Source organism: Anolis carolinensis, unplaced genomic scaffold (genome assembly GCF_035594765.1).
Source record: "Anolis carolinensis isolate JA03-04 unplaced genomic scaffold, rAnoCar3.1.pri scaffold_15, whole genome shotgun sequence".
Classification (NCBI taxonomy): domain Eukaryota; kingdom Metazoa; phylum Chordata; class Lepidosauria; order Squamata; family Dactyloidae; genus Anolis; species Anolis carolinensis.
The window spans coordinates 12,588,825-12,615,250 of NW_026943826.1; the positions used below are offsets into that span (position 1 = coordinate 12,588,825).

A 26,426-nucleotide genomic window follows, 5' to 3' on the forward strand; every position below is an offset into this window, starting at 1 on the left:
AATAGATTGGCGTCATGTGTGCCTTTGTAATAATAATAATAATAATAATAATAATAATAATGATAATATGGGGTTAATTATACCTATCACTCCCATGCTAATTATAATAGATTGGCGTCATGTGTGCCTTTGTAATAATAATAATAAAAATAATAATAATGGGTTCATTATTTCTATCACTCCCATGCTAATTATAATAGATTGGCGTCATGTGTGCCTTTGTAATAATAATGAACCCATTATTATTATTTTTATTATTATTTCTATCACTCCCATGCTAATTATAATAGATTGGCGTCATGTGTGCCTTTGTAATAATAATAATAATAATAATAATAATGATAATAATAATAATAATAATGATAATATGGGGTTAATTATTCCTATCACTCCCATGCTAATTATAATAGATTGGCGTCATGTGTGCCTTTGTAATGATAAATAATAATAATAATAATAATAATAATAATAATAATAATAATAATGGAAGTCAATTATTCCCATCACCCCCATGCTAATTATAATAGATTGGCGTCATGTGTGCCTTTGTAATAATGATAATAATAATAATAATAATAATAATAATAATAATAATAAGGAAAGTCAATTATTCCTATCACCCCCATGCTAATTATAATAGATTGACATTTTAGTGAACCTATCTGAGGGTGCATCTACACTACTGTATTGATGCGGTTTGGCACCACTTTGACTCCATGCTGTGGAAGGAGTAAAAGAGCACGTGAAGAGCGCATCCCATAGATTATAGTATATCCCTTTGAGCATGTGGAGAGTGCATTCCTTACCTGTGAAGAGTACGTGCCAAAGAGCATGTGCAGAGTGCATCCCATAGGGTATAGTGCATCCCTTTGAGCATGTCAAGAGTGCATCCCATAGGGCATTCCAAGGAGCATGTGCAGAGTGCATCTCCTTGAGCATGTGAGGTATGCATAGGGCATAGCAGCATGCCAAAGAGCATGTGCAGAGTGCATCTCCTTGAGCATGTGTATGCATAGAGCATAGCAGCATGCCGAAGAGCATGTGCAGAGTGCATCTCCTTGAGCATGTGTATGCATAGGGCATAGCAGCATGCCGAAGAGCATGTGCAGAGTGCCTCTCCTTGAGCATGTGTATGCATAGGGCATAGCAGCATGCCGAAGAGCATGTGCAGAGTGCACCCCATAGGGCATAGTGCATCCCTTTGAGCATGTGAAGATTGGATGCCTTTGAGCATGTGCAGAGTGCATGCCATACAGTATAGTGCATCCCTTTGAGCATGTGAAGATTGGATGCCTTTGAGCATGTGCAGAGTGCATGCCATAGCGCATAGTGCATTCCCAAGAGCATGTGAAGAGTGCCTCCCTTAGTGAAGTGGTTCTCAACCTGTGGGTCCCCACATGTTTTAGTTGTTGGCCCAAACACCTTGGGACCCACAGGTTGAGAACCACTGCCTTAGAGCATGTGCAGAGTGCCCTCCCTCCCTGGCTTTTTCTCAAGATTCCCCCCTGTATTCCATAGAACCGAGCATCACAATGGAGTCTGATTCTGGAGCAAACCTTGGACTCTACCAGCTAGCGGTAAGCCTTAGAAATAACACACAACAATCCTATATTTTATTATTGATCAATCCATGGCATCTGCACTGCAGAATTAATGCAGTTTGGTCCCACTTTGAACCGCCATATGATGTGGATTCTGGGTTTTATAATCTTAGAGAAAACAACAACAACACGTTTTATTGATTAGCCGTATCAAAACATTCAACGCATAGACATAAAACATACCCCGGGATTTAGTTTGTGAAGGTATTAATTCTCCCGTGGTTCCTTAGAAGCAAAAGCGGCGCCAAAGTGCATTAATTCCGCAGTGTAGATGCACCGTTCTTCTTTCCAATTCTTCTTTGTTCAAGGTTTTTGCTGCGACGATATGAGACGTCTGGTGCTGGCGTTAATCCTGTGGGAGAGCGGTAAGGAAGGAATTAATTACTTGGGAATTAATGAGGTTTGGGACCCATTTTCGCAATAAGGAAGGGAGAAAGAAAGACGAGAGGGAAGAAATGTAAAAGCAGTGGTACGTGGAGAAGGAGGAGGATAACATGGTTCCGGTTCCGGCGCAGGCTCTTCTTATTCATCTAATGGCGTATTACTTTAGCATAGCAGGGGATCGTTCGGACTGGGTTTAAAGTCCGGACTAAAACCCTGTGACGCCCCCCACCCTATTGCAGCGTGTCCCATCATCCTCAGCAGCCTCCTCAACTTCAAGGTGATGATCGAGCGGCTGACCCACAAGAACGCCCTCATCTACTTCAGCGGATACGGGTGCTACTGCGGGAAAGGGGGCCACGGGAAGCCCCGGGACAAGACCGACCAGTAAGCAAAATAATAATAATAATAATAATAATAATAATAATAATAATAATAATAATAATAAATGAACATGCAAAGATACTGTGGGACTTCCGAATCCAGACTGACAAAGTTCTGGAACACAACACACCAGACATCACAGTTGTGGAAAAGAACAAGGTTTGGATCATTGATGTTGCCATCCCAGGTGACAGTCGTATAGATGAAAAACAACAGGAAAAACTCAGCCGCTCTCAGGACCTCAAGATTGAACTTCAAAGACTCTGGCAGAAACCAGTACAGGTGGTCCCGGTGGTGATGGGCACACTGGGTGCCGTGCCGAAAGATCTCAGCCGGCATTTGGAAACAATAGACATTGACAAAATCACCATCTGCCAACTGCAAAAGGCCACCCTACTGGGATCTGCACACATCATCAGAAAATACATCACACAGTCCTAGACACTTGGGAAGTGTTCGACTTGTGGTTTTGCGAAACGAAATCCAGCATGTCTATCTTGTTTGCTGTGCCATACAACGTCGTTGTGTTGATAATAATAATAATAATAATGATGATGTCAGACTTGGATAGGGTATTAAACAACAACAACAACAACAAAATGTAAGACTTAAGGAAATCAAACTGTAGAAGCCATGCTGGAGGTTCTGAACAACAACAACAACAACATCAGACTTGGGTAGATAAAACTGCGGGAGCCGTCTGGAGGTACATACTAATAGTTACTATTATTATTATTTCAAACCTAATAATAATAATGTCAGACTTGGATAGGGTATTAAACAACAACAACAAAATGTAAGACTTAAGGAAATCAAACTGTAGAAGCCATGCTGGAACATGGCTTCTGAACAACAACAACATCAGACTTGGGTAGATTAAACTGTGGGAGCTGTCTGGAGGTACATACTAATAATAGTTATTATTATTATTATTATTTCAAACCGTGAGAGCTGTCCTGAAGGCTATGAATAATAATAATAATAATAATAATAATAATAATAATAATAATAATAATAATAATATAATGATAGTCAGACTTGAGTAGGTCAAACCGTGGGAGCCATCTTAAAGGTGAATTATAATATCATTATTATATTATAATATTATTATATTATAATATTATATTATTATAATATAATATAATAATAATAATATAATAATATAATAATATAATTATAGTATAAGTATAGTATTATTATAATATTATATTTTATATTATTATTTTATTATTATATTATTATTCAGAACCTTCAAGATGTCTCCCACAGTTTGACCTATGCAAGTCTGACTAATTATTATTTTTATTAAGTCAGATTTGGGTAGGTCATACCATGGGAGCCATCCTAAAGGCTCTGAATGAATAAATAAATAAATAAATAAATAAATAAATAAATAAATAATGTCAGACTTGTGTAGGTCAAACCGTGGGAGCCATCCCGAAGGTGAATTATTGTTATTATCAGAACCTTCAGGGCGGCTCCCACAGTTTGACCTACACAAGTCTTACTTCTTATTATTATTATTATTGTTGTTATTATTATTATTACTATTATTCAGAATCTTCAGGATGGCTCCCACAGTTTGACCTACCCAAGTCTGACTAATTATTATTTTTATTCAGTCAGACTTGGGTAGGTCAAACCGTGGGAGCCATCCTGAAGGTGAATTATTATTATCAGAACCTTCAGGACAGCTCCCACAGTTTGACCTACCCAAATCTATAATAATAATAATAATAATAATAATAATAATAATAATAATAATAATAATAATAATCAGACTTGTGTAGGTCAAACCGTGACAGCCATCCTGAAGGTGAATTATTATTATCAGAACCTTCAGGACAGCTCCCACAGTTTGACCTATCCAAATCTTATTATTATTATTATTATTATTATTACTATTATTATTATTCAGAATCTTCAGGATGGCTCCCACAGTTTGACCTACCCAAGTCTGACTAATTATTATTTTTATTCAGTCAGACTTGTGTAGGTCAAACCGTGGGAGCCATCCTGAAGGTGAATTATTATTATCAGAACCTTCAGGACAGCTCCCACGGTTTGACCTACCCAAATCTTATTATTATTATTATTATTACTATTATTATTATTCAGAATCTTCAGGATGGCTCCCACAGTTTGACCTACCCAAATCTATAATAATAATAATAATAATAATAATAATAATAAGAAGAAGAAGAAGAAGAAGAAGAAGAAGAAGAAGAAGAAGAAGAAGAAGAAGAAAGACTTGTGTAGGTCAAACCGTAGGAGACATCCTGAAGGTTCTGAATAATAATAATAATAATAATAATAATAATAATAATAATAATAATAATATAGTAATAATAATTAGTAAGACTTGTGTAGGTCAAACCGTAGGAGACGTCCTGAAGGTTCTGAATAATAATAATAATAATAATAATAATAATAATAATAATAATAACTAATAATAATAGGCATGCTGTGTGTTGTTGTGCCTTGTGCAGGTGCTGCTACTTGCACGACTGCTGCTACGAGGACTTGCACGCCCGCGACTGCCACCCTTACAGCGATCACTACCGATACCTGATCGTCAATAATGACATCTTCTGCCGTAGGTGCCGTCAGCCAGCATTCCCTAGATCTGACTCTTTTCTAAGCGGGAAATAATACATAATAATAATGATGATGCGGATGTTTTTGCAGAGTACCGGAACAACAGCCCGTGCTCCCGCCTGGCCTGCGAATGTGACCGGAACGCCTCGGTCTGTTTCAAAAGGGAGGCCAAATCCTACAGTAAGAAGCTGCTCCACTACCCGGGGCTTCTGTGCAAAGAGGCCTCTCCCAAATGTCCGACCCAGAAAACAAACAAAGGCGAAGAGAAAGGAAAACAAACCAATAGCAAGCATCCGAAATAAATAAAAGGAAGCCAAATGGATCTTGCGCAATCGACCGGCCTGCAACGGAAGGAAGGAAGATCGCTGCAAACACACACAAAAACAACCTCAATATATATTTTGCAAACTTATTGTTGCTGTTGTTGTATTTTAACGAAGCCCCTTTGGAATAAATTATAACTCAAGTCATGTTATAATTGACGCAAGGAGAGGCATAATGTGGCTCACTTCGGAGCATGGATGGCATTATATACACTACATGGAGGAGGAGGAAGATTACATGGTTCCGGTGCCGGCTTTTCTTCCACTTTCGTGGCCGTTCGGCCATAAATATTATAGAGAAATACATTATATTATATGATATATCTATCATAGGATCCTAGAGTTGGAAGGGACCTCAAAGGGAATCCAGCCCATCCCTTTTTTTGCCAGGCAGGAAGATAGAATTATTATTACATTATTATTATTATTACATTATTATTATTATTACATTATTATTATTATTACATTATTATTATTATTACATTATTATTATTATTACATTATTATTATTATTACATTATTATTATTATTACATTATTATTACATTATTACATTATTACATTATTACATTATTACATTACTATATTACAATATTGCTATTATATTATTATATTATTATTATTATATTATTATTATTATATTATTATTATTATATTATTATTATTATAATATTATTATATTATTATTATATTATTATTATAATATTATTATTATAATATTATTATTATATTATTATTATTATATTATTATTATATTATTATTATATTATTATTATTATTATATTATATTATTATTATTATATTATTATTATATTATATTATTATTATTATATTATATTATTATATTATATTATTATTATTTTATTATTGATAATAATAATAGATAGATAATATTATCCGCTATTATCATCTTCTTCTTGGATAATAATAATAATAATAATAATAATAATAATAAAACAACATCCAAGAAGATGATAATAGTGGATATTATTATTATTATTACACTCATCGCTGGAAGACCATCCAGTCCAACCAGTCTTGCCATAAGGAAAGATAGAATTAAATTATTATTATAATAACAGGGTTTTTTTTATATGAAAGAAGAAACTATTATTTTTATTATTATTATTTTCATAGAGTTGAAAGGAACCCTAAAAGCCATCCAGTCCAACCCCTCTTTGCCTTAAAGACACCATCAAAGCCCTCCTGACAGATAGACATCCAGCCACAGATATGATACACCATATTCCATGATATATCTATCTAATCATAAATTATTATCCATTATTATCCATTATTATCCATTATTATTATTATTATTTTCATAGAGTTGAAAGGAACCCTAAAAGCCATCCAGTCCAACCCCTCTTTGCCTTAAAGACACCATCAAAGCCCTCCTGACAGATAGACATCCAGCCACAGATATGATACACCATATTCCATGATCTATCTAATCATAAATTATTATCCATTATTATTATTATTATTTTCATAGAGTTGGAAGGAACCCTAAAAGCCATCCAGTCCAACCCCTCTTTGCCTTAAAGACACAATCAAAGTCCTCCTGACAGATAGACATCCAGCCACAGATATATCTATCTAATCATAAATTATTATTATCCATTATTATTATTGTTGTTGTTATTATTACACTCAGAGTTGGAAGGGACCCTTTAAAGGCCATCTAGTCCCAACCCTCTTCTACCTTAAAAACAGCATCAAATCCCTCCAAACAGATGGACATCCAGCCATAGCTATGATAGAGAGATACATTATATTCCATGATATATCTATCACAGGGTCCTAGAGTTGGAAGGGGATCCCAAAGGCCATCCAGTCCAATCCCATTCTGCCATCAGGCCTTGCAAAACTACAACTCCCAGTTCTCCATGCAAACATATAACAACATCTTAATTTTATATAAATCCATAAAAATATACACAAAGAGGGGGAAACTAATAAATGATTTCCAGTTCGGATGACGTACTATGTCTCGCCCAAGGCGCCTGCGACCTTTGGTTGTTGTTTCGTGCAGAAAAAAAAAAGAAGAGAACCATCAGGATTTTCCTTTTGAGATCGGAAAAGTACTGACGGAAGAGAGAGAAATATCTTTTCCTTCCTGTTTTGAAACTCTCTCGGTTTCCATGCAAAAGTATAAAAAGCTGGAAGTAGCGAAGGAAGGCCACATTGTCAGAAGGCACGGGCGTCGTTTTGCAAAGTCGAGACTCTCCAGAGAACGTAAGTATTGAATGGGATGGTCAGGGAACCCCAAAGGGCATCTAAATCCGATCCCTGCTAAGTGTGAGTCGAAAGCGTGACGCTGCAGCGAAAGAGGCCAATGCGATCCTAGACTGAATCCATAGAATTATAGTGTTTGGGGAAGTCATTATATTATATTGTCCATGGGAAAGGCATCCAGGGGTTTTAGTGGACCATGAACAGGATATTAACTATTTACATTATTATTAATATATATTACTTAATATTTACAGTAGAGTCTCACTTATCCAAGCTAAATGGGTTGGCAGAATGTTGGATAAGCGAATATGTTGGATAATAAGGAGGGATTAAGGAAAAACCTATTAAACATCAAATTAGGTTATGATTTTACAAATTAAGCACCAAAACATCATGTTATACAACAAATTTGACAGAAAAAGTAGTTCAATACGCAGTAAAGTTATGTTGTAATTACTGTATTTACGAATTTAGCACCAAAAATGCCTTGGATAATCCAGAACCTTGGATAAGCGAGTCTTGGGTAAGTGAGACTCTACTGTATTATTATTATATATGATATAATAATAATAATATAATAATAATAATAATAATAATAATAATAATAATAATAATAATAATAAACATGAGCCAGAAGTGTGATGCTGCAGCTCAAAGGTCCAATGTGATCCTAGGTTGCACCCATAGGAATATAGTGTTTGGGACAAGTCAAAATACATACGTACATGTACAGTAGAGTCTCACTTATCCAACATTCTGGATTATCCAATGCATTTTTGTAGTCAATGTTTTCAATACATTGTGATATTTTGGTGCTAAATTCGTAAATACAGTAATTACTACATAGCATTACTGCCTATTGAACTACTTTTTCTGTCAAATTTGTTGTATAACATGATGTTTTGGTGCTTAATTTGTAAAATCATAACCTAATTTGATGTTTAATAGGCTTTTTCTTAATCTCTCCTTATTATCCAACATATTCACTTATCCAACATTTTGCCGGCCCGTTTATGTTGGATAAGTGAGACTCTACTGTATTGAAAACATTGACTACAAAAATGGCTTGGATAATCCAGAACCTTGGATAAGCAAGTCTTGGATAAGTGAGACTCTACTGTATTAATGTTATTATATATATATATATATATATATATATATATATATATATATATATATACACACACACACACACACACACACACACACACACACACACACACACAATATATATATATATATATATATATATATATATATATATATATATAATAAACATGAACCAAGAGTGTGATGCTGCAGCTCAAAGGTCCAATGCAATCCTAGGTTGCACCCATAGAAATATAGAGCTTGGGACAAGTCTATATATATATATATATATATATATATATATATACACACACACACACACATACATACATATATATACACACACACATGTATATTTATATCTCCGTTGAAAGAGTGTTTGTAGACCATGAACGGCAGAATAAATTGGGGTTGGACTGGATGACCTTTGGGGCCCCTTCCAACTTTATGACTCCCTGCCACAATGACGCACAGTAGCACAAAAAAGGAAGTGAAGTCACCTTGCTTTCGGCGTTAGAAATTGTGCAAAGGTCTTTGGGTCAAACGGCGATGAGGATATTCAGCTATTTCATCCGGATATAATGACGTCCTCCATCGTCTATTTTATTTTCTTTGCCAGAGAAAGATGAAGCTCCACTGGGGACTGATGGCGCTGGTGGTTTGCGGTGAGTAAAAATAAGGTATTCCTTCTTAAAAGGTGTAGACTGGAGGCTGAGGGAATCACAGACAGGAAAATCAGACAGGTAACTCACAGATAGGTAACCAATGGAAAACCACAGGTAGGTGAACCACAGACAGGTAAAACAAGGACAGGTAAAGCAAGGTAAAACTGATAAGCCATAGACAGGTAACCTGTGTACAGGTAGGACAGTAAGCCACAAATAGGTAACCAATGGCAAACCACAGCTAGGTGAACCATAGACAGGTAGGACAGATAAAACAAGGACAGGTAAAGCTTGGACAGGTAGGATAGATAAGTCACAAACAGGTAACCCATGTACAGGTAGGACAGGTAAGCCAGATAGGTAACCAATGGAAAACCACAGGTAGGTGAACCACAGACAGGTAAAACAAGGACAGGTAAAGCTTGGACAGGTAGGATAGATAAGTCACAAACAGGTAACCCATGTACAGGTAGGACAGGTAAGCCAGATAGGCAACCAATGGAAAACCACAGGTAGGTGAACCACAGACAGGTAAAACAAGGACAGGTAAAGCTTGGACAGGTAGGATAGATAAGTCACAAACAGGTAACCCATGTACAGGTAGGACAGGTAAGCCAGATAGGTAACCAATGGAAAACCACAGGTAGATGAACCACAGACAGGTAAAACAAGGACAGGTAAAGCTTGGACAGGTAGGATAGATAAGTCACAAACAGGTAACCCATGTACAGGTAGGACAGGTAAGCCAGGTAACCAATGGAAAACCACAGGTAGGTGAACCATATAGGGAAATCATAAACAGATAGGACAGGTAAACCAGACTAGTAACCCAAGAAAAGGTATGACAGGTAAGCCACAGGTAAAAACACAGGTAGGCAAACCATAGACAGGTAGGAGAGATAAAGAAAGGACAGGTAGAACAGGTACACCACAAACTAGTAACCCATGAAAAGATAAGACGGGTAAAACAAGTACAGGTAACCCACATACAAGTAGGATAGGTAAGCCACAGCTTAGCAAACAAATGGAAAACCACAGGTAGGTGAACCATGGACAGGTAAGATAAACCAAGAACAGGTACAACAGGTAAGCCATAGATAGGGGTGAATTATGGTAAAGCACAGTACGTAAACTATGGATAGGTAGGACATGTAAAGCAAGACTGGGTAAGGAAATTCCCTGGCTTTACTTAGGCAGGTAAACCAAATTCATTAAGGTTGATTTTGTGTGTGTGTGTGTGTGTGTACAGGTGTTTTGGAGATCGAAGGGAGCATTTTGGAGTTTGGGCAAATGGTCAAGGAAATGACCAACAAAATCGCTTTATTCGAGTACACCAGTTACGGCTGCCATTGTGGACTAGGAGGGAGAGGGCAGCCACGAGATGCCACGGACAGGTAATAAGCCATGGACAGGTAGGAGAGGCAAATCACATACAGATAATGCATGGACAGCTAGGATAGATACACCATCGACAAGAAAGCCATAAAGATGTAAAGCACAGACAGGTAAACCATGGACAGGTAAGACAGGTAAAGCACAGACAGGTAAACCATGGACAGGTAGGACAGGTAAACCAGACTCTCCTTCTGCCCAGGTGCTGCTTCACCCATGACTGCTGCTACGGCAAACTGAAAGATTGCAAGACCACGACAGACAAGTACAAATATACCATCAAGGACGGAGTCATCACCTGCGGTGAGTGATGGCCTCTTTGATCCTGAGAGTTGTAGTTTGACAAGGGCTTTCTCCTTATAACAACGGTCACAGGAGATGGAGGCGGGATAGAAAAATAAAGTATTATATTAATATTATATTACATATGGATACGTATAAGTGTGTATAAATATGTGTGTGCATATATATAGTGTATTATATTTATTATTATATTATATATAATTTATTTTCCTGTTGTACTATGATATCATATAAGTTTAATAAAATCTATTATATGACAAACACAGTAATGACTATAAATATAATAGAAAAATAATAATATAAATATAATAATACATATACAGTAGAGTCTCACTTATCCAACATGAACGTTGGATAAGCGAATATGTTGGATAATAAGGAGATATTAAGAAAAAGCCTATTAAACATCAAAATAGGTTATGATTTTACAAATTAAGCACCAAAACATCATGTTATACAACAAATTTGACAGAAAAAGTAGTTCATTACACATTAATGCTATGTAGTAATTACTGTATTTACGAATTTAGCACCAAAATATCACAATGCATTGAAAATATTGACTACAAACATGCGTTGGATAATCCAGAACGTCGGATGAGTGTTGGATAAGTGAGACTCTACTGTAATATAAAATAATATGCATAAAATAAATATAATGATACATAAAATATTCTAAATATACTGTAATACAAAATATAATACATATATTATAATATGAATATACATAAAATAAAAACAAATACATAAAATAATCTAAATATACTAAGATAGAACTGTAATAACGTAATATAAAATTATTATAACAAAATATAAGAAATATATTAACATATCATAATATATTAATATACTTATAATACAGATAACATAATACAGATATATACTAATATAATAATGCACTAATTTAATAATAATATAAAATATATTACCACATTAATATTAATATACATATAATATATACATAAAATCTAAATATACTGATATATTTATAAGTGTAATAGTATAGCTATAATAATAAAATATATTTATAATATAGCTATATAAATAATACAATAATGTATTAATATAGTAACAACAACAAAACAATAATAACATACTACTAATAATATATTTACCATGCAATGGCAATAAATGCAATATTTCTCTCTTAGGTGAAGGAACTTCGTGTGAAAAGCAGATCTGCGAATGTGACAAAGCCGCCGCTCTTTGCTTCAAAGACAACCTCAAAACTTATGACGAAAAATACCGCTTTTATTTGGACACTCAGTGCAATGAAAAGCCACCATCCTGCTGAAAAGCCTTCCCAAAGAACACTTCCTTGAAAATAATAATATTAATAAATATTAAAATAAAACAAACTTTCTCTCATTTCCTTTATTTATTTTTTTCAAATATGGCACATGAAGTGACATTGGCAGAAATGGGCTATATTGATACAGTGTTCAATTGCATTATTTGCAACCAAACAACATTATAAGAGTGTACACTGAACATATAATGCAGTTTCTAACTGGGTTATATGGCAGTAAAGATGGGGTCAAACTGTAGGGAGAGGCAGGTAATACAATTATTATTATTATTATTATTATTATTATTATTATTACTACAACAACATAGGGACTCAAGGCAACTTAAAAATAATTTTAATAATAATACATATTAATATTAACTATATATTTGAATAGGGAAACAAGGCAACTTAAAACTAAATTTAATAATAATAAATATTAATAATATATACCTCACAACCTCTGAGGATGCCTGCCATCGATGTGGGCGAAACGTCAGGAGAGAATGCTTCTGGGACATGGCCATACAATTTGGAAACACACACAACAAACCATTAATAACATTATTATCACTATTATTACTATTATTATTATTAGCCTCTACCAAAGAAGACCGGTGCCTTAACAAACTACAAATCCCTAGATAAGACAGATATATATAAACACACACATATACATATTTACACACACACATAGCATTAACACCATGAAAGTGACTTGAAACACATGAATAATTTGTAATTTTAAATGCTATTTTTAAAAGGGTCCAGAGCTCTCATCTTGACCATCAGGACATTGCCTTTAATGGACTTTAAAAAAGGAACGACATGAAATTAATTCTATTTATGCCGCCGCCTCCAGAGCAAACTAGATTTTCCAGTTTTGGGAATAAGAATTATAATCGGAGATAGTTTTGGTTCAGTCCTAAACGAAGGAATCGAAAAGAGGAGCTCGGAAAAATATTATTTTTACTAAACCCTTTAAACCTTACACAAGAATGGGGAGAACATCCTTGTTTCAAGCGGTGGTTGTCGTCTTTTGTAAGTAACGACAAACTATTATATTTAAGTCTTGTTGTGTCCGATTCTCCATTTCTAAGCCGAAGAGCCGGCATTCTCCACAGACACCTCCTAGGTCATGTGGCCACGGGCATGACTGCATGGAGCACTGTTAGCTTCCCGCTGGAGCAGTACCTATTGATCTACTCACACTTACAATGTTTTCAAAATGCTAAGTTGGAAGGAGCTGGGGCTAACAGCAGGAGCTCACCCCACTCCCTGGATTCGAACTGCCGATCTTTCGGTCAGCAAGTTCAGCAGCTCAGATATTTATTTTTTTATTACTTGATATTTATTATATTTTTATTACAAATAATGATAGATAATGATTATTATCTATCATATTTGCATTTAAAGTCCTATCTATTATATTTATTGTTTATTATGTTCATAAACAGCATCCTAACTATATTATATTATTATTTATCATTTATATGGCCTATGTTTCCTCTATTTATTATGTACAATTTATCATATATTTATTGCATTTATTATACACAATTTATTATATCTATGCAGAATCCTGACTATGATATTTATTAATTTATTATAGATATATCTATTATAGATATATAGATACATCTATAACAGATATATAGGAGCCACCGGTGGCGCAACGGGTTAAAACTGAGCTGCTGAGCTTGCTGACTGAAAGGTCGGCGGTTCGAATCCGGGGAGGAGGGTGAGCTCCCGATGTTAGCCCCAGCTTCTGCCGACCTACCAGTTCCTTCCAACTCTATGGTATTTCTTGAAAGGGAAAAAAGCTGGATTGACAGAAGTTTGGTGAATTAAAAAAAACACAGTCTAGATTATATATATATATATATATATATATATATATATATATATATATACATACATACACACACACACACACATACACACACACACACACACACACACACACACATTTATAAATCATATATACTCTCCTTTTTTCCTAGGTGTTTCCACTGTTCCTGGGAAGGAGGAAGAGCGTGAAAAGATGGTGACGGATGTGATCAAAGTGAATGGGAGCCTCTTCCGGTCCTATGGATGCTATTGCGGCACCGAAGGCCTGGGCAGTGGAGAACCCAAGGACTACATTGATATGTACATAGGAGGACATGCATGATGCGCTCAGAATCGGGACCCTTCTGCATCTCTCTCTCGACCCATCTGTCCATGCTTCCATCTTGATCTTTACACTTTCATCTCCACCTTGATCTTCATCTTCATCTTCATTTTAATCTTGATCTTCACCTTCACTTTCATTTCCATCTTCTTCATGAGCTCCATTCTCCAACTTGATCTCCATCTCCAACTTGATCTCCATCATGATTTCCATTCTCCACCTACTTCATGATCTCCATCTCCACTTCCTTCATGATCTCCATTCTCCACTTTCAACTTCATCTTCTCCAACTCGATCTCCATCTCCATCATGATTTCCATTCTCTACCTCCTTCATGATCTCCATCTCCACTTCCTTCATGATTTCCATTCTCCACCTCCTTCATGATCTCCATTCTCCACTTTCATCTTCGACTTCATCTTCTCCAACTTGATCTCCATCTCCATCATGATTTCCATTCTCCACTTCCTTCATGATCTCCATTCTCCACTTTCATCTTCATCTTCTCCAACTCGATCTACATCATGATCTCCATCTCCACTTCCTTCATGATCTCCATTCTCCACTTTCATCTTCAACTTCATCTTCTCCAACTCGATCTCCATCATGATCTCCATTCTCCACCTCCTTCATGATCTCCATCTCCACTTCCTTCATGATCTCCATCTCCACTTTCATCTTGATCTCCATCTCCACTTTCAACTTGAATGTCCATTATTAATACCTTTTTTCCTCTTTTGCAGGTGCTGCCAGATCCTGAACTGCTGCTACGAGGTTCTGAAGGGTTCGAGGTGTGACGCCAAAGCCACCAGCTATAAATATATTTACGATGGAGAAAACGTTGAATGCTGTGAGTTTGTACAGTCTCTTTAAAATAACCTCTTGCCTTCTTTCTGTCGTTTCTTCCTTCTCTTTCCTTTCTTCTTTCCATTTATCCTTACTTCTTTCTTCTCTTCTTTCCTATCTTCTCTGTCTTCACGGGTGGCCATGGTGGGGTGTCCGGTCTCCTTGCTGACACTTCATCTCTTCCTTTCCTTCCTTGGGCAGCAGGGATGGCGAACAACTTTGCGTGGTGCAAGGCGAATGTCTGCTCCTGCGACAGGCACTTCTCCCTCTGCCTCCTGGATGCTCATGGACTCTTCAACCGGGACCACCTTGTCTCTTCTTCGGGGCCCAGAGCGTGCGGTGAAAGAAACCCCACCGAGTGCAACGTGGAAGGAAGCTCCTCCTGAAACAGCAAGGCCCTGCCCTTAGGACTTCCACCCTAAGAGAGACATAAAGAGGGAAGAAGGAAGGAAAATGGAAGGAGATGGGGATAATGGGATAAAGAAAGTAAGTTGGAAGGAAGAGGGATGTAATGAAAGAAGGAAGGAAGGAGGAAAAAGGGAAGGAAGGAGAAGATAGGAAGGAATGATAAAAGAGGGATGGAACAAAGGAAGAAAATCCCTAGGAAGGTGTTCTTTATATTAACTTTAGGTCCTAAAGAGGAGATTTTAATCAAATCTGTGAATAATAAAATATGTAAAACTACATAATAAAGGCCAAAATTGTTTTTTTGTGTGTTTTTTGAAAGAGGAAAAGAGGCCAGGAAACGCCAGCAAAGACTCCATTAAAAGCTTAAGGACTGGCAGTGGAGATCCCATAAAGAGGTCAGGAAATGCTGGCAGGGACCCCGTAAAGAGGCCAGGAAAAGCCAGCAAGGACTCCATTAAAAAGTTAAGGACTGGCAGTGGAGACCCCGTAAAAAGGTCAGGAAATACTGGCAGGGACCCCATAAAGAGGCCAAGGAAAGCCAGCAAGGACTCCATTAAAAAGTTAAGGACTGGCAGTGGAGACCCCGTAAAAAGGTCAGGAAATACTGGCAGGGACCCCATAAAGAGGCCAAGGAAAGCCAGCAAGGACTCCATTAAAAAGTTAAGGACTGGCAGTGGAGACCCCGTAAAAAGGTCAGGAAATACTGGCAGGGACCCCATAAAGAGGCCAAGGAAAGCCAGCAAGGACTCCATTAAAAAGTTAAGGATTGGCAGTGGAGACCCCGTAAAAAGGTCAGGAAATACTGGCAGGGACCCCATAAAGAGGCCAAGGAAAGCCAGCAAGGACTCCATTAAAAAGTTAAGGACTGGCAGTGGAGACCCCGTAAAAAGGTCAGGAAATACTGGCAGGGACCCCATAAAGAGGCCAAGGAAAGCCAGCAAGGACTCCATTAAAAAGTTAAGGACTGGCAGTGGAGACCCCGTAAAAAGGTCAGGAAATACTGGCAGGGACCCCATAAAGAGGCCACGGAAAGCCAGCAAGGACTCCATTAAAAAGTTAAGGATTGGCAGTGGAGACCCCGTAAAAAGGTCAGAAAATACTGGCAGGGACCCCATAAAGAGGCCACGGAAAGCCAGCAAGGACTCCATTAAAAAGTTAAGGACTGGCAGTGGAGACCCCGTAAAAAGGTCAGGAAATACTGGCAGGGACCCCATAAAGAGGCCACGGAAAGCCAGCAAGGACTCCATTAAAAAGTTAAGGACTGGCAGTGGAGACCCCGTAAAAAGGTCAGGAAATACTGGCAGGGACCCCATAAAGAGGCCAAGGAAAGCCAGCAAGGACTCCATTAAAAAGTTAAGGACTGGCAGTGGAGACCCCGTAAAAAGGTCAGGAAATACTGGCAGGGACCCCATAAAGAGGCCACGGAAAGCCAGCAAGGACTCCATTAAAAAGTTAAGGACTGGCAGTGGAGACCCCGTAAAAAGGTCAGGAAATACTGGCAGGGACCCCATAAAGAGGCCACGGAAAGCCAGCAAGGACTCCATTAAAAAGTTAAGGACTGGCAGTGGAGACCCCGTAAAAAGGTCAGGAAATACTGGCAGGGACCCCATAAAGAGGCCAAGGAAAGCCAGCAAGGACTCCATTAAAAAGTTAAGGACTGGCAGTGGAGACCCCGTAAAAAGGTCAGGAAATACTGGCAGGGACCCCATAAAGAGGCCAAGGAAAGCCAGCAAGGACTCCATTAAAAAGTTAAGGACTGGCAGTGGAGACCCCGTAAAAAGGTCAGGAAATACTGGCAGGGACCCCATAAAGAGGCCAAGGAAAGCCAGCAAGGACTCCATTAAAAAGTTAAGGACTGGCAGTGGAGACCCCGTAAAAAGGTCAGGAAATACTGGCAGGGACCCCATAAAGAGGCCACGGAAAGCCAGCAAGGACTCCATTAAAAAGTTAAGGACTGGCAGTGGAGACCCCGTAAAAAGGTCAGGAAATACTGGCAGGGACCCCGTAAAGAGGTCAGGAAAAGCCAGCAAGGACTCCATTAAAAAGTTAAGGACTGGCAGTGGAGACCCCGTAAAAAGGTCAGGAAATACTGGCAGGGACCCCGTAAAGAGGTCAGGAAAAGCCAGCAAGGACTCCATTAAAAAGTTAAGGACTGGCAGTGGAGACCCCGTAAAAAGGTCAGGAAATACTGGCAGGGACCCCATAAAGAGGTCAGGAAAAGCCAGCAAGGACTCCATTAAAAAGTTAAGGACTGGCAGTGGAGACCCCGTAAAAAGGTCAGGAAATACTGGCAGGGACCCCATAAAGAGGCCACGGAAAGCCAGCAAGGACTCCATTAAAAAGTTAAGGACTGGCAGTGGAGACCCCGTAAAAAGGTCAGGAAATACTGGCAGGGACCCCATAAAGAGGCCAAGGAAAGCCAGCAAGGACTCCATTAAAAAGTTAAGGACTGGCAGTGGAGACCCCGTAAAAAGGTCAGGAAATACTGGCAGGGACCCCATAAAGAGGCCAAGGAAAGCCAGCAAGGACTCCATTAAAAAGTTAAGGACTGGCAGTGGAGACCCCGTAAAAAGGTCAGGAAATACTGGCAGGGACCCCATAAAGAGGCCAAGGAAAGCCAGCAAGGACTCCATTAAAAAGTTAAGGACTGGCAGTGGAGACCCCGTAAAAAGGTCAGGAAATACTGGCAGGGACCCCATAAAGAGGCCAAGGAAAGCCAGCAAGGACTCCATTAAAAAGTTAAGGACTGGCAGTGGAGACCCCGTAAAAAGGTCAGGAAATACTGGCAGGGACCCCATAAAGAGGTCAGGAAAAGCCAGCAAGGACTCCATTAAAAAGTTAAGGACTGGCAGTGGAGACCCCGTAAAAAGGTCAGGAAATACTGGCAGGGACCCCATAAAGAGGCCAAGGAAAGCCAGCAAGGACTCCATTAAAAAGTTAAGGACTGGCAGTGGAGACCCCGTAAAAAGGTCAGGAAATACTGGCAGGGACCCCATAAAGAGGCCACGGAAAGCCAGCAAGGACTCCATTAAAAAGTTAAGGACTGGCAGTGGAGACCCCGTAAAAAGGTCAGGAAATACTGGCAGGGACCCCATAAAGAGGCCAAGGAAAGCCAGCAAGGACTCCATTAAAAAGTTAAGGACTGGCAGTGGAGACCCCGTAAAAAGGTCAGGAAATACTGGCAGGGACCCCATAAAGAGGCCAAGGAAAGCCAGCAAGGACTCCATTAAAAAGTTAAGGACTGGCAGTGGAGACCCCGTAAAAAGGTCAGGAAATACTGGCAGGGACCCCATAAAGAGGCCAAGGAAAGCCAGCAAGGACTCCATTAAAAAGTTAAGGACTGGCAGTGTAGACCCCGTAAAAAGGTCAGGAAATACTGGCAGGGACCCCATAAAGAGGCCACGGAAAGCCAGCAAGGACTCCATTAAAAAGTTAAGGACTGGCAGTGGAGACCCCGTAAAAAGGTCAGGAAATACTGGCAGGGACCCCATAAAGAGGCCAAGGAAAGCCAGCAAGGACTCCATTAAAAAGTTAAGGACTGGCAGTGGAGACCCCGTAAAAAGGTCAGGAAATACTGGCAGGGACCCCATAAAGAGGTCAGGGAAAGCCAGCAAGGACTCCATTAAAAAGACCCCGTAAAAAGGTCAGGAAATGCCGGCAGGGACCCCATAAAGAGGCCAGGGATCAGCACATGCACAAATCAAAAGCATACATTATACTATACAGTAATACATACAACATTTTTCGAAGTCCAAGAATGCAATAACAGTGAAACAACAATCACCACGATTCAAAAAAGGAATAAAAGACCTGCCCAAGCATGAGTTGGAACAGGTGGGTTCTTACCTTTGATGTCTTCTTGACCTGGCAGCGGGTCACACAGGAACATCTTCTGCCGAGAGCAAATGCAGAAACTCTGCAGCTCTCCAGGCAAGGAGGAGGCCCTTCCAAGGAGACCTCCCACTCAATTAGGAGGCAATATCAATCCAGAACAACATAACACAGTATTTCCCCCTATCTGGCCCTCCAGCCAACTATCAAACCCAAGCACCACTATGCTCTGTTTCTAAGAGGAAAACCACTGTTTTTTAAGGCGGCACCAAAGAGTAATATAAAGCACATTATTTCTAATTCAGGTAGAGCTACCCATGTAAAATTGTGACATTTAAAAGGTATATAAATGCGGAAATAACCTACGCAGTTGTTATTGTCACTGTCATTGACATTGGTTATTCACATCCACAAATCAAATGCAACATTATCCCAAAATACACACATCAGTTGTCAAAGTATGCAGTAATCCCAAGAATGTAAACACAGTGCAACGACGACCACAGTGCAAAGAATAAAAGACCTGCCCAAGCATGAGTTGGAACAGGTGGGTTCTTACCTTTGATGTCTTCTTCACCTGGCTTCGAGTGGTCCTGGCGGTGGGTCATGCGGGCAAGCCGCATGGGTTTTCTGCCGAGAGCATATGCAGAAACTCTGCAGCTCTCCAGGCAAGGAGGAGGCCCCTCCAAGGAGACCTCCCACTCAATAAGGAGGCAATATCAAGCCAGAACAACACAACACAATCTTTCTCCTTATCTGGCCCTCTAGCCAACCATCCAATCTAAGCAGAAGGTAGTGTTTGTCTTTTGAATGAGTGTTTTGGGCATGTTCTCATGCACCATACATTCAGAAGAGTCTTTAGTAGCCTTTGTAAATTTAGGTAGCGCTACCCTTGTAAAATCATTGTGACATTTAAAAGGTATATAAATGCAGAAATAACCGACACAATTGTTACTCCCACTGGCATTGACTTTGGTCGTTCACATACACAAAGCAAATGCAACATTATCCCATAATATACACATCAGTTTGTAGTATCCCACCAAGTATGTAAACATAGTACAACAACGACAATCACAGTGGAATAAATAAAATACCTGCCCAAGCATGAGTTGGAACAGGAGGGTTCTTACCTTTGATGTCTTCTTGACCTGGCAGCGGGTCACACAGGAACATCTTCTGCCGAGAGCAAATGCAGAAACTCTGCAGCTCTCCAGGCAAGGAGGAGGCCCTTCCAAGAGGACCTCCATTAAAAGGTTTAGGACTGGCAGTGGAGACCCCATAAAGAGGTCAGGAAATGCCAGCAGGGACCCCATAAAGAGGCTGGGGAAAGCCAGCAAGGGCTCCATTAAAATATTTAGGACTGGCAGAAGAGACCCCATAAAGAGGTCAGGAAATGCCGGCAAGGACTCCATTACAAGGTTAAAGATTGGCAGTGGAGACCCCATAAAGAGGCCGGGGAAAGCCAGCAAGGGCTCCATTAAAATATTTAGGACTGGCAGAAGAGACCCCATAAAGAGGTCAGGAATTGCCGGCAAGGACTCCATTACAAGGTTAAAGATTGGCAGTGGAGACCCCATAAAGAGGACGGGGAAAGCCAGCAAGGGCTCCATTAAAATATTTAGGACTGGCAGAAGAGACCCCATAAAGAGGTCAGGAAATGCCGGCAGAGACCCCATAAAGAGGCCGGGGAAAGCCAGCAAGGACCCCATTAAAGGGATAAGGACTGGCAGTAGAGACCCCGTAAAGAGGTCAGGAAATGCCGGCAGGGACCCCATAAAGACGCCAGGGATCAGCACATACACAAATCAAATGCATACATTATACTATACAGTAATACACCCAACATTTTCAAAGTCTGCAGTAGCTTTCCCCCCCCGCCCCCCAAAATGCAATAACAGTGCAATAACAATCGTCACAATGCAAAAAAGGAATAAAAGACCTGCCCAAGCATGAGTTGGAACAGGTGGGTTCTTACCTTTGATGTCTTCTTCTCCTGGCAGCGGGTCACACAGGAACATCTTCTGCCGAGAGCAAATGCAGAAACTCTGCAGCTCTCCAGGCAAGGAGGAGGCCCCTCCAAGGGGACCTCCATTAAAAGGTTAAGGACTGGCAGTAGAGACCCCTTAAAGAGGTCAGGAAAGCCGGTAGGGACCCCCATAAAGAGGCCGGGGAAAGCCAGCAAGGGCTCCATTAAAAGGTTAATGATTGGCAATAGAGACCCCGTAAAGAGGTCAGGAAATACTGGCAGGGACCCCATAAAGAGGCCAGAGAAGGCCAGCAAAGACTCCATTAAAAGGTTAAGGACTGGCAGAAGAGACCCCGTAAAGAGGTCAGGAAATGCCGGCAGGGACGCCATTAAAAAGTTAAAGACTGGCAGTGGAGACCCCATAAAGAGGCCGGGGAAAGCCAGCAAGGGCTCCATTAAAATATTTAGGACTGGCAGAAGAGACCCCATAAAGAGGTCAGGAAATGCCAGAAGGGACCCATAAAGAGGTCAGGGATCAGCACATACACAAATCAAATGCATACATTATACTATACAGTAATACACACAATAGTTTTCAAAGTCTGCAGTAGCTCACCCCCCACCCCCACCCCCCAAGAATGCAATAACAGTGCAACAACAATCACTACAATGCAAAAAAAGGAATAAAATACCTGCCCAAGCATGAGTTGGAACAGGTGGGTTCTTACCTTTGATGTCTTCTTGACCTGGCAGCGGTCACACAGGAACATCTTCTGCCGAGAGCAAATGCAGAAAGTCTGCAGCTCTCCAGGCAAGGAGGAGGCCCCTCCAAGAAGGCCTCCCTCTCAATTAGGAGGCAGTATCAATCCAGAACATCATAACACAATCTTTCCCTTAATCTAGTCTTATCTGGACCATCTGATCCAAGTACAGTAGAGTCTCACTTATCCAACACTCGCATATCCAACGTTCTGGATTATCCAACGCATTTTTGTAGTCAATGTTTTCAATACATCGTGATATTTTGGTGCTAAATTTGTAAATACAGTAATTACTACTTAGCATTACTGCATATTGATTTACCTTTTCTGCCAAATTTGTTGTTAAACATGATGTTTTGGTGCTTTATTTGTAAAATCATAACCTAATTTGATGTTTAATAGGCTTTTCCTTAATCCCTCCTTATTATCCAACATATTCACTTATCCAACGTTCTGCTGGCCCATTTATGTTGGATAAGTGAGACTCTACTGTACCACTATACATTGTTCTTATGAAGAAAATCACCGAGACTGCCAAAAATCTTTTGAATGGATGGCGCATGAGAACATGCCCAAAACACTCATTCAAAAGACAAAGACTACCTTCTGCTTAGATATGCTCTGAAACCTCATTCCAACAACCACAAGTACACATTGGAAACAACCTGTCCCAAACCGAAAAGGTTTGTAAAGCATCAAAAGGACCGCGGAAAGATCCAAAGAAAACCATGTAAATTGGGGATGGGCTGACAAATTTAGAAGCCGCACAGTTGGAGGAAGGACCCCCCACATTGATCTTGACCTATGGCAATGCCAAAGGAAAATAAAGCCCTTGATTTTTTTCCTAATTTAGATAAGGTGTCCCTGTCAAATCATGTCATTTTTAAGGTATACAAATGCAGAAACAACCAACACAATTGTTAACTGGAGGTTGTACTGGAAGAGCAGATCAGAAGCCACCTGAACCCAATAAAGCTCTCAAGTGGACACAGCTGCATCCATAGGGTTGGAAGACATAAATTTAAATGGAGAGCCATTCAAGTAACTTTTAAACAACCATCCTGCTACATTAGAGACACAATGTGTATCCCATGTAATTTCATCTCCTAATAAAGTACAATGTTTCAGTATGTGTACCTTACTTTTGCCTATTTTGTCATTTTGCTACAAAGATTTTGTTGGGTAGAGATCAACCATTGGGCATTATGTTACAGTAACCAATAAGGAATTGTAGAACAAAACATTACAAACTATTTTGTATCTAGTCTCTCTAAGTTTGCAATTCAATCCAGACTCAGTGAAGGCCCTGAATAAGTCAAAGCCCAGCAGCAGCAAAACTACACACCAATACCGTACTATTGTTGTCACAAAGCATGGCCTTTCTTTCTAAACTGGCGATCGCAACCACAGCAAACATGTATAACATCCCATCTTTGGCATAAACAACCTCTAAGACTTCAAATCACATACATTTGAAATAACTTTCTCCAATACAAAAAGGCATGAAAAGCAAAATGTAGAATAGGAACAAAAGGCCTGCCCAAGCATGAGTTGGAACAGGTGAGTGCCTACCTTTGATGTCTTCTTCGATTGACCTGGAATGGTCCTGGTGAGAGAAAATGCAAAACAAAAAAAAATGCAAGAATTGTAACAAAACAAAACATCAATACAGAAAAATTATTATTATTATAATTATTAATTATTTTTATACCCTGCCTCCACCTCTTCGAAGGGACTCGGGGCGGCTTACATGGGGCCAAACCCAATTAGTCACAAACAGTGCAAAAGAAATGACAATATAATTTTTTTTATTTATTTATTACAATATTTATATCCCACCCTTCTCACCCAATAGGGGACTCAGGGCGGCTTACAATAATACACATATATACAATTGTGCAATACATTGTGAATCAATTAAAAAGTTATTAAATTACATCAGACATTCATAAAAGCACTTATAAAATACAGATGGGCATGTTCCAATCTTTAAAACATATTAAAATCACATATACAATAAAACATAGTTGGATAAAAACCTGAGGTACTCCTAAACCAAAGCGGGCCAGAAGAAAGTGCATATAGTAGGAATGTAAACTAAGAGGTAAATAACCCAGGACTATTATATAGAAAGGGCTTGGGATGAGGTACAGTAGAGTCCCACTTATCCAAGCTTCACTTATCCAATGTTCTGTATTATCCAACGCAGTCTGCCTTTCGGTAGTCAATGTTTTTGTAGTAAACGTTGCAATGTTTTGGTGCTAAATTTGTAAATACAGTAATTACTACATAACATTACTGTGTATTGAACTGCTTTTTCTGTCAATTTGTTGTAAAACATGATGTTTTGGTGATTAATTTGTAAAATCATAACATAATTTTATGTTTAATAGACTTTTTTCTTAATCCCTCCTTATTATCCAACATTTTCGCTTATCCAATGTTCTGCTGGTCCATTTAACTTGTATAAGTGAGACTCTACTGTACTCTACTGTACATTGAAAATAACTTTCTCCACTACAAAATGGCATGGAAAAGCAAAAGCCCACAATGTAGAATTCCTGCCCAAAAGGCCTGCCCAAGCATGAGTTGGAAAAGGTGAGCATCTACCTTTGATGTCTCCTTCAATTCACCTGGAATGGTCCTGGTGGTGGGTCGTGCAGGAATGTCACATTGACTTTACTGGTGAACGAAAATGCAAAAAAAAAAAAACTGTTTAAAGAATTGAAACAAAACTAAACACCAAAATACAGATCTAGAATGAGGACTAGAATGAGGAATATATGGCTTGGAAACATGTGAAAAGCATCTTGGGATTATATTCAAAAATATATGGAACACAGTCAACAAGATATTATGGTGGCAAAAAAAATGAAGAGAGAAATGCAATTATGGACTAAGTTAACAGAAATATAGCTTACAATTTAATATCTAATAAGTCATTGGTTCTTCCTATCATTTCGCCGTCTCCCATCCAAGTGCTAACCAGGACGGATGTGCTTAGCTTCCAAGAACAATCGGGGTCTAATATGTTTACACCAAGTACTGTATATACTTGAGTATAAGCCTAGTTTTTCAGCCCTTTTTTTTAAGACTGAAAAAGCCCCCCTTGGCTTATACTCGGGTGAGGGTCCTGGTTGGCTTATATTTGGTTCAGCTTATACTCAAGAATATATGGTATATTTATTATTTTTCTCTATTATTATCACATTTATTATTTTTCTCTATTATTGTTGCTATTATTACATTTATTTTACTCTATTTATTATTATTATTAATAATACATTTATTATTTCACTCTGATATTATATTTATTATTTTTCTCTATTATTGTTGCTATTATTACATTTATTTTACTCTATTTTTTATTATTATTATTATTACATTTATTATTTCACTCTGATCTTATTATATTTATTATTTTACTCTATTTATTACTACATGTATTATTTTCCTATATTATATATTATTATTATTACACGTATTATTTTACTCTATTATTATTAAAGGGATACATAAGCACATTTAACATTGGAGAAGATGAGAATAATGATTTAATCAGAGCTGGACAGTCTTATCTTAAAGTTTTATGTAAATATTCAAAATACAGTAAAGTTTCACTTATCAAAACTAAACGGGCCGGCAGAACCTTGGATAAGCAAATATCTTGGATAATAAGGAGGGATTAAGGAAAAGCCTATTAAATACCAAATTAGGTTATGATTTTACAAATTAAGCACCAAAACATCATGTTTTACAACAAATTTAACATAAAAAGCAGTTCAATACACAGTAATGTTATGTTGTAATTACTGTATTTACGAATTTAGCACCAAAATATCACGATACAGTAGAGTCTCACTTATCCAATGTTCTGGACTATCCAAGCCATTTTTGTAGTCAATGTTTTCAATATATTGTGATATTTTGGTGCTAAATTCGTAAATACAGTAATTGCAACATAACATTGCTGTGTATTGAACTGCTTTTTCTATCAAATTTGTTGTATAACATGGTGTTTTGGTGCTTAATTTGTAAAATCATAACCTAATTTGATGTTTAATAGGCTTTTCCTTAATCCCTCCTTATTATCCAAGATATTCGCTTAACCAAGCTTCTGCCGGCCCGTTTAGCTTGGATAAGTGAGACTCTACTGTATTATATTACAGTAGAGTCT

At 38.5% G+C, this 26,426-nt stretch overlaps 3 protein-coding genes across 4 annotated transcripts in view; 2 read left to right on the forward strand and 1 right to left on the reverse strand.

Annotated features, from left to right (window-relative positions):
• mul1 (mitochondrial E3 ubiquitin protein ligase 1) overlaps window positions 1–1,895 on the reverse strand; it is a 13,122-nt gene extending 11,227 nt beyond the window's left edge. The window contains exon 1 of one of the 2 annotated variants that reach the window (XM_062965558.1): window positions 1,785–1,895. The gene's annotated coding sequence lies outside the window, so the exon portion shown is untranslated. Of the gene's footprint in view, window positions 6–1,784 lie in introns of those variants that run through there. The other variant, XM_062965559.1, reaches the window with a different exon arrangement.
• On the forward strand, window positions 1,831–12,331 carry LOC100551783 (uncharacterized). Its single transcript, XM_062965973.1, has 9 exons — window positions 1,831–1,966; window positions 2,225–2,369; window positions 4,856–4,962; window positions 5,055–5,263; window positions 7,459–7,524; window positions 9,233–9,278; window positions 10,528–10,672; window positions 10,873–10,973; window positions 12,125–12,331. The coding sequence occupies exons 1-9, from the start codon at window positions 1,873–1,875 to the stop codon at window positions 12,265–12,267; spliced, it is 1,056 nt and encodes a 351-aa protein (XP_062822043.1). The 5' UTR covers window positions 1,831–1,872; the 3' UTR covers window positions 12,268–12,331.
• Window positions 12,332–13,182: 851 nt separating this feature from the next.
• Window positions 13,183–15,970, forward strand: LOC134294454 (phospholipase A2 homolog EPL_00195-like). The gene is made up of 4 exons (XM_062965561.1): window positions 13,183–13,302; window positions 14,265–14,412; window positions 15,178–15,284; window positions 15,485–15,970. Exons 1-4 carry the CDS (start codon window positions 13,260–13,262, stop codon window positions 15,664–15,666), a joined length of 480 nt encoding a protein of 159 aa, XP_062821631.1. The 5' UTR covers window positions 13,183–13,259; the 3' UTR covers window positions 15,667–15,970.
• The last annotated feature ends 10,456 nt before the right edge of the window (window positions 15,971–26,426 follow it).

Bases quoted from the DNA above. Each gene is read 5' to 3' on its own strand.
- LOC100551783 (XM_062965973.1), top strand. From the start codon at position 1,873: ATGCACCGTTCTTCTTTCCAATTCTTCTTTGTTCAAGGTTTTTGCTGC. The intron at 4,963-5,054 runs GTAGGTGCCGTC...ATGTTTTTGCAG, and splicing joins CAATAATGACATCTTCTGCC to AGTACCGGAACAACAGCCCG. The intron at 7,525-9,232 runs GTAAGTATTGAA...TTTCTTTGCCAG, and splicing joins GTCGAGACTCTCCAGAGAAC to AGAAAGATGAAGCTCCACTG.
- LOC134294454 (XM_062965561.1), top strand. From the start codon at position 13,260: ATGGGGAGAACATCCTTGTTTCAAGCGGTGGTTGTCGTCTTTT. The intron at 13,303-14,264 runs GTAAGTAACGAC...CTTTTTTCCTAG, and splicing joins AGCGGTGGTTGTCGTCTTTT to GTGTTTCCACTGTTCCTGGG. The intron at 14,413-15,177 runs GTACATAGGAGG...CCTCTTTTGCAG, and splicing joins CCCAAGGACTACATTGATAT to GTGCTGCCAGATCCTGAACT.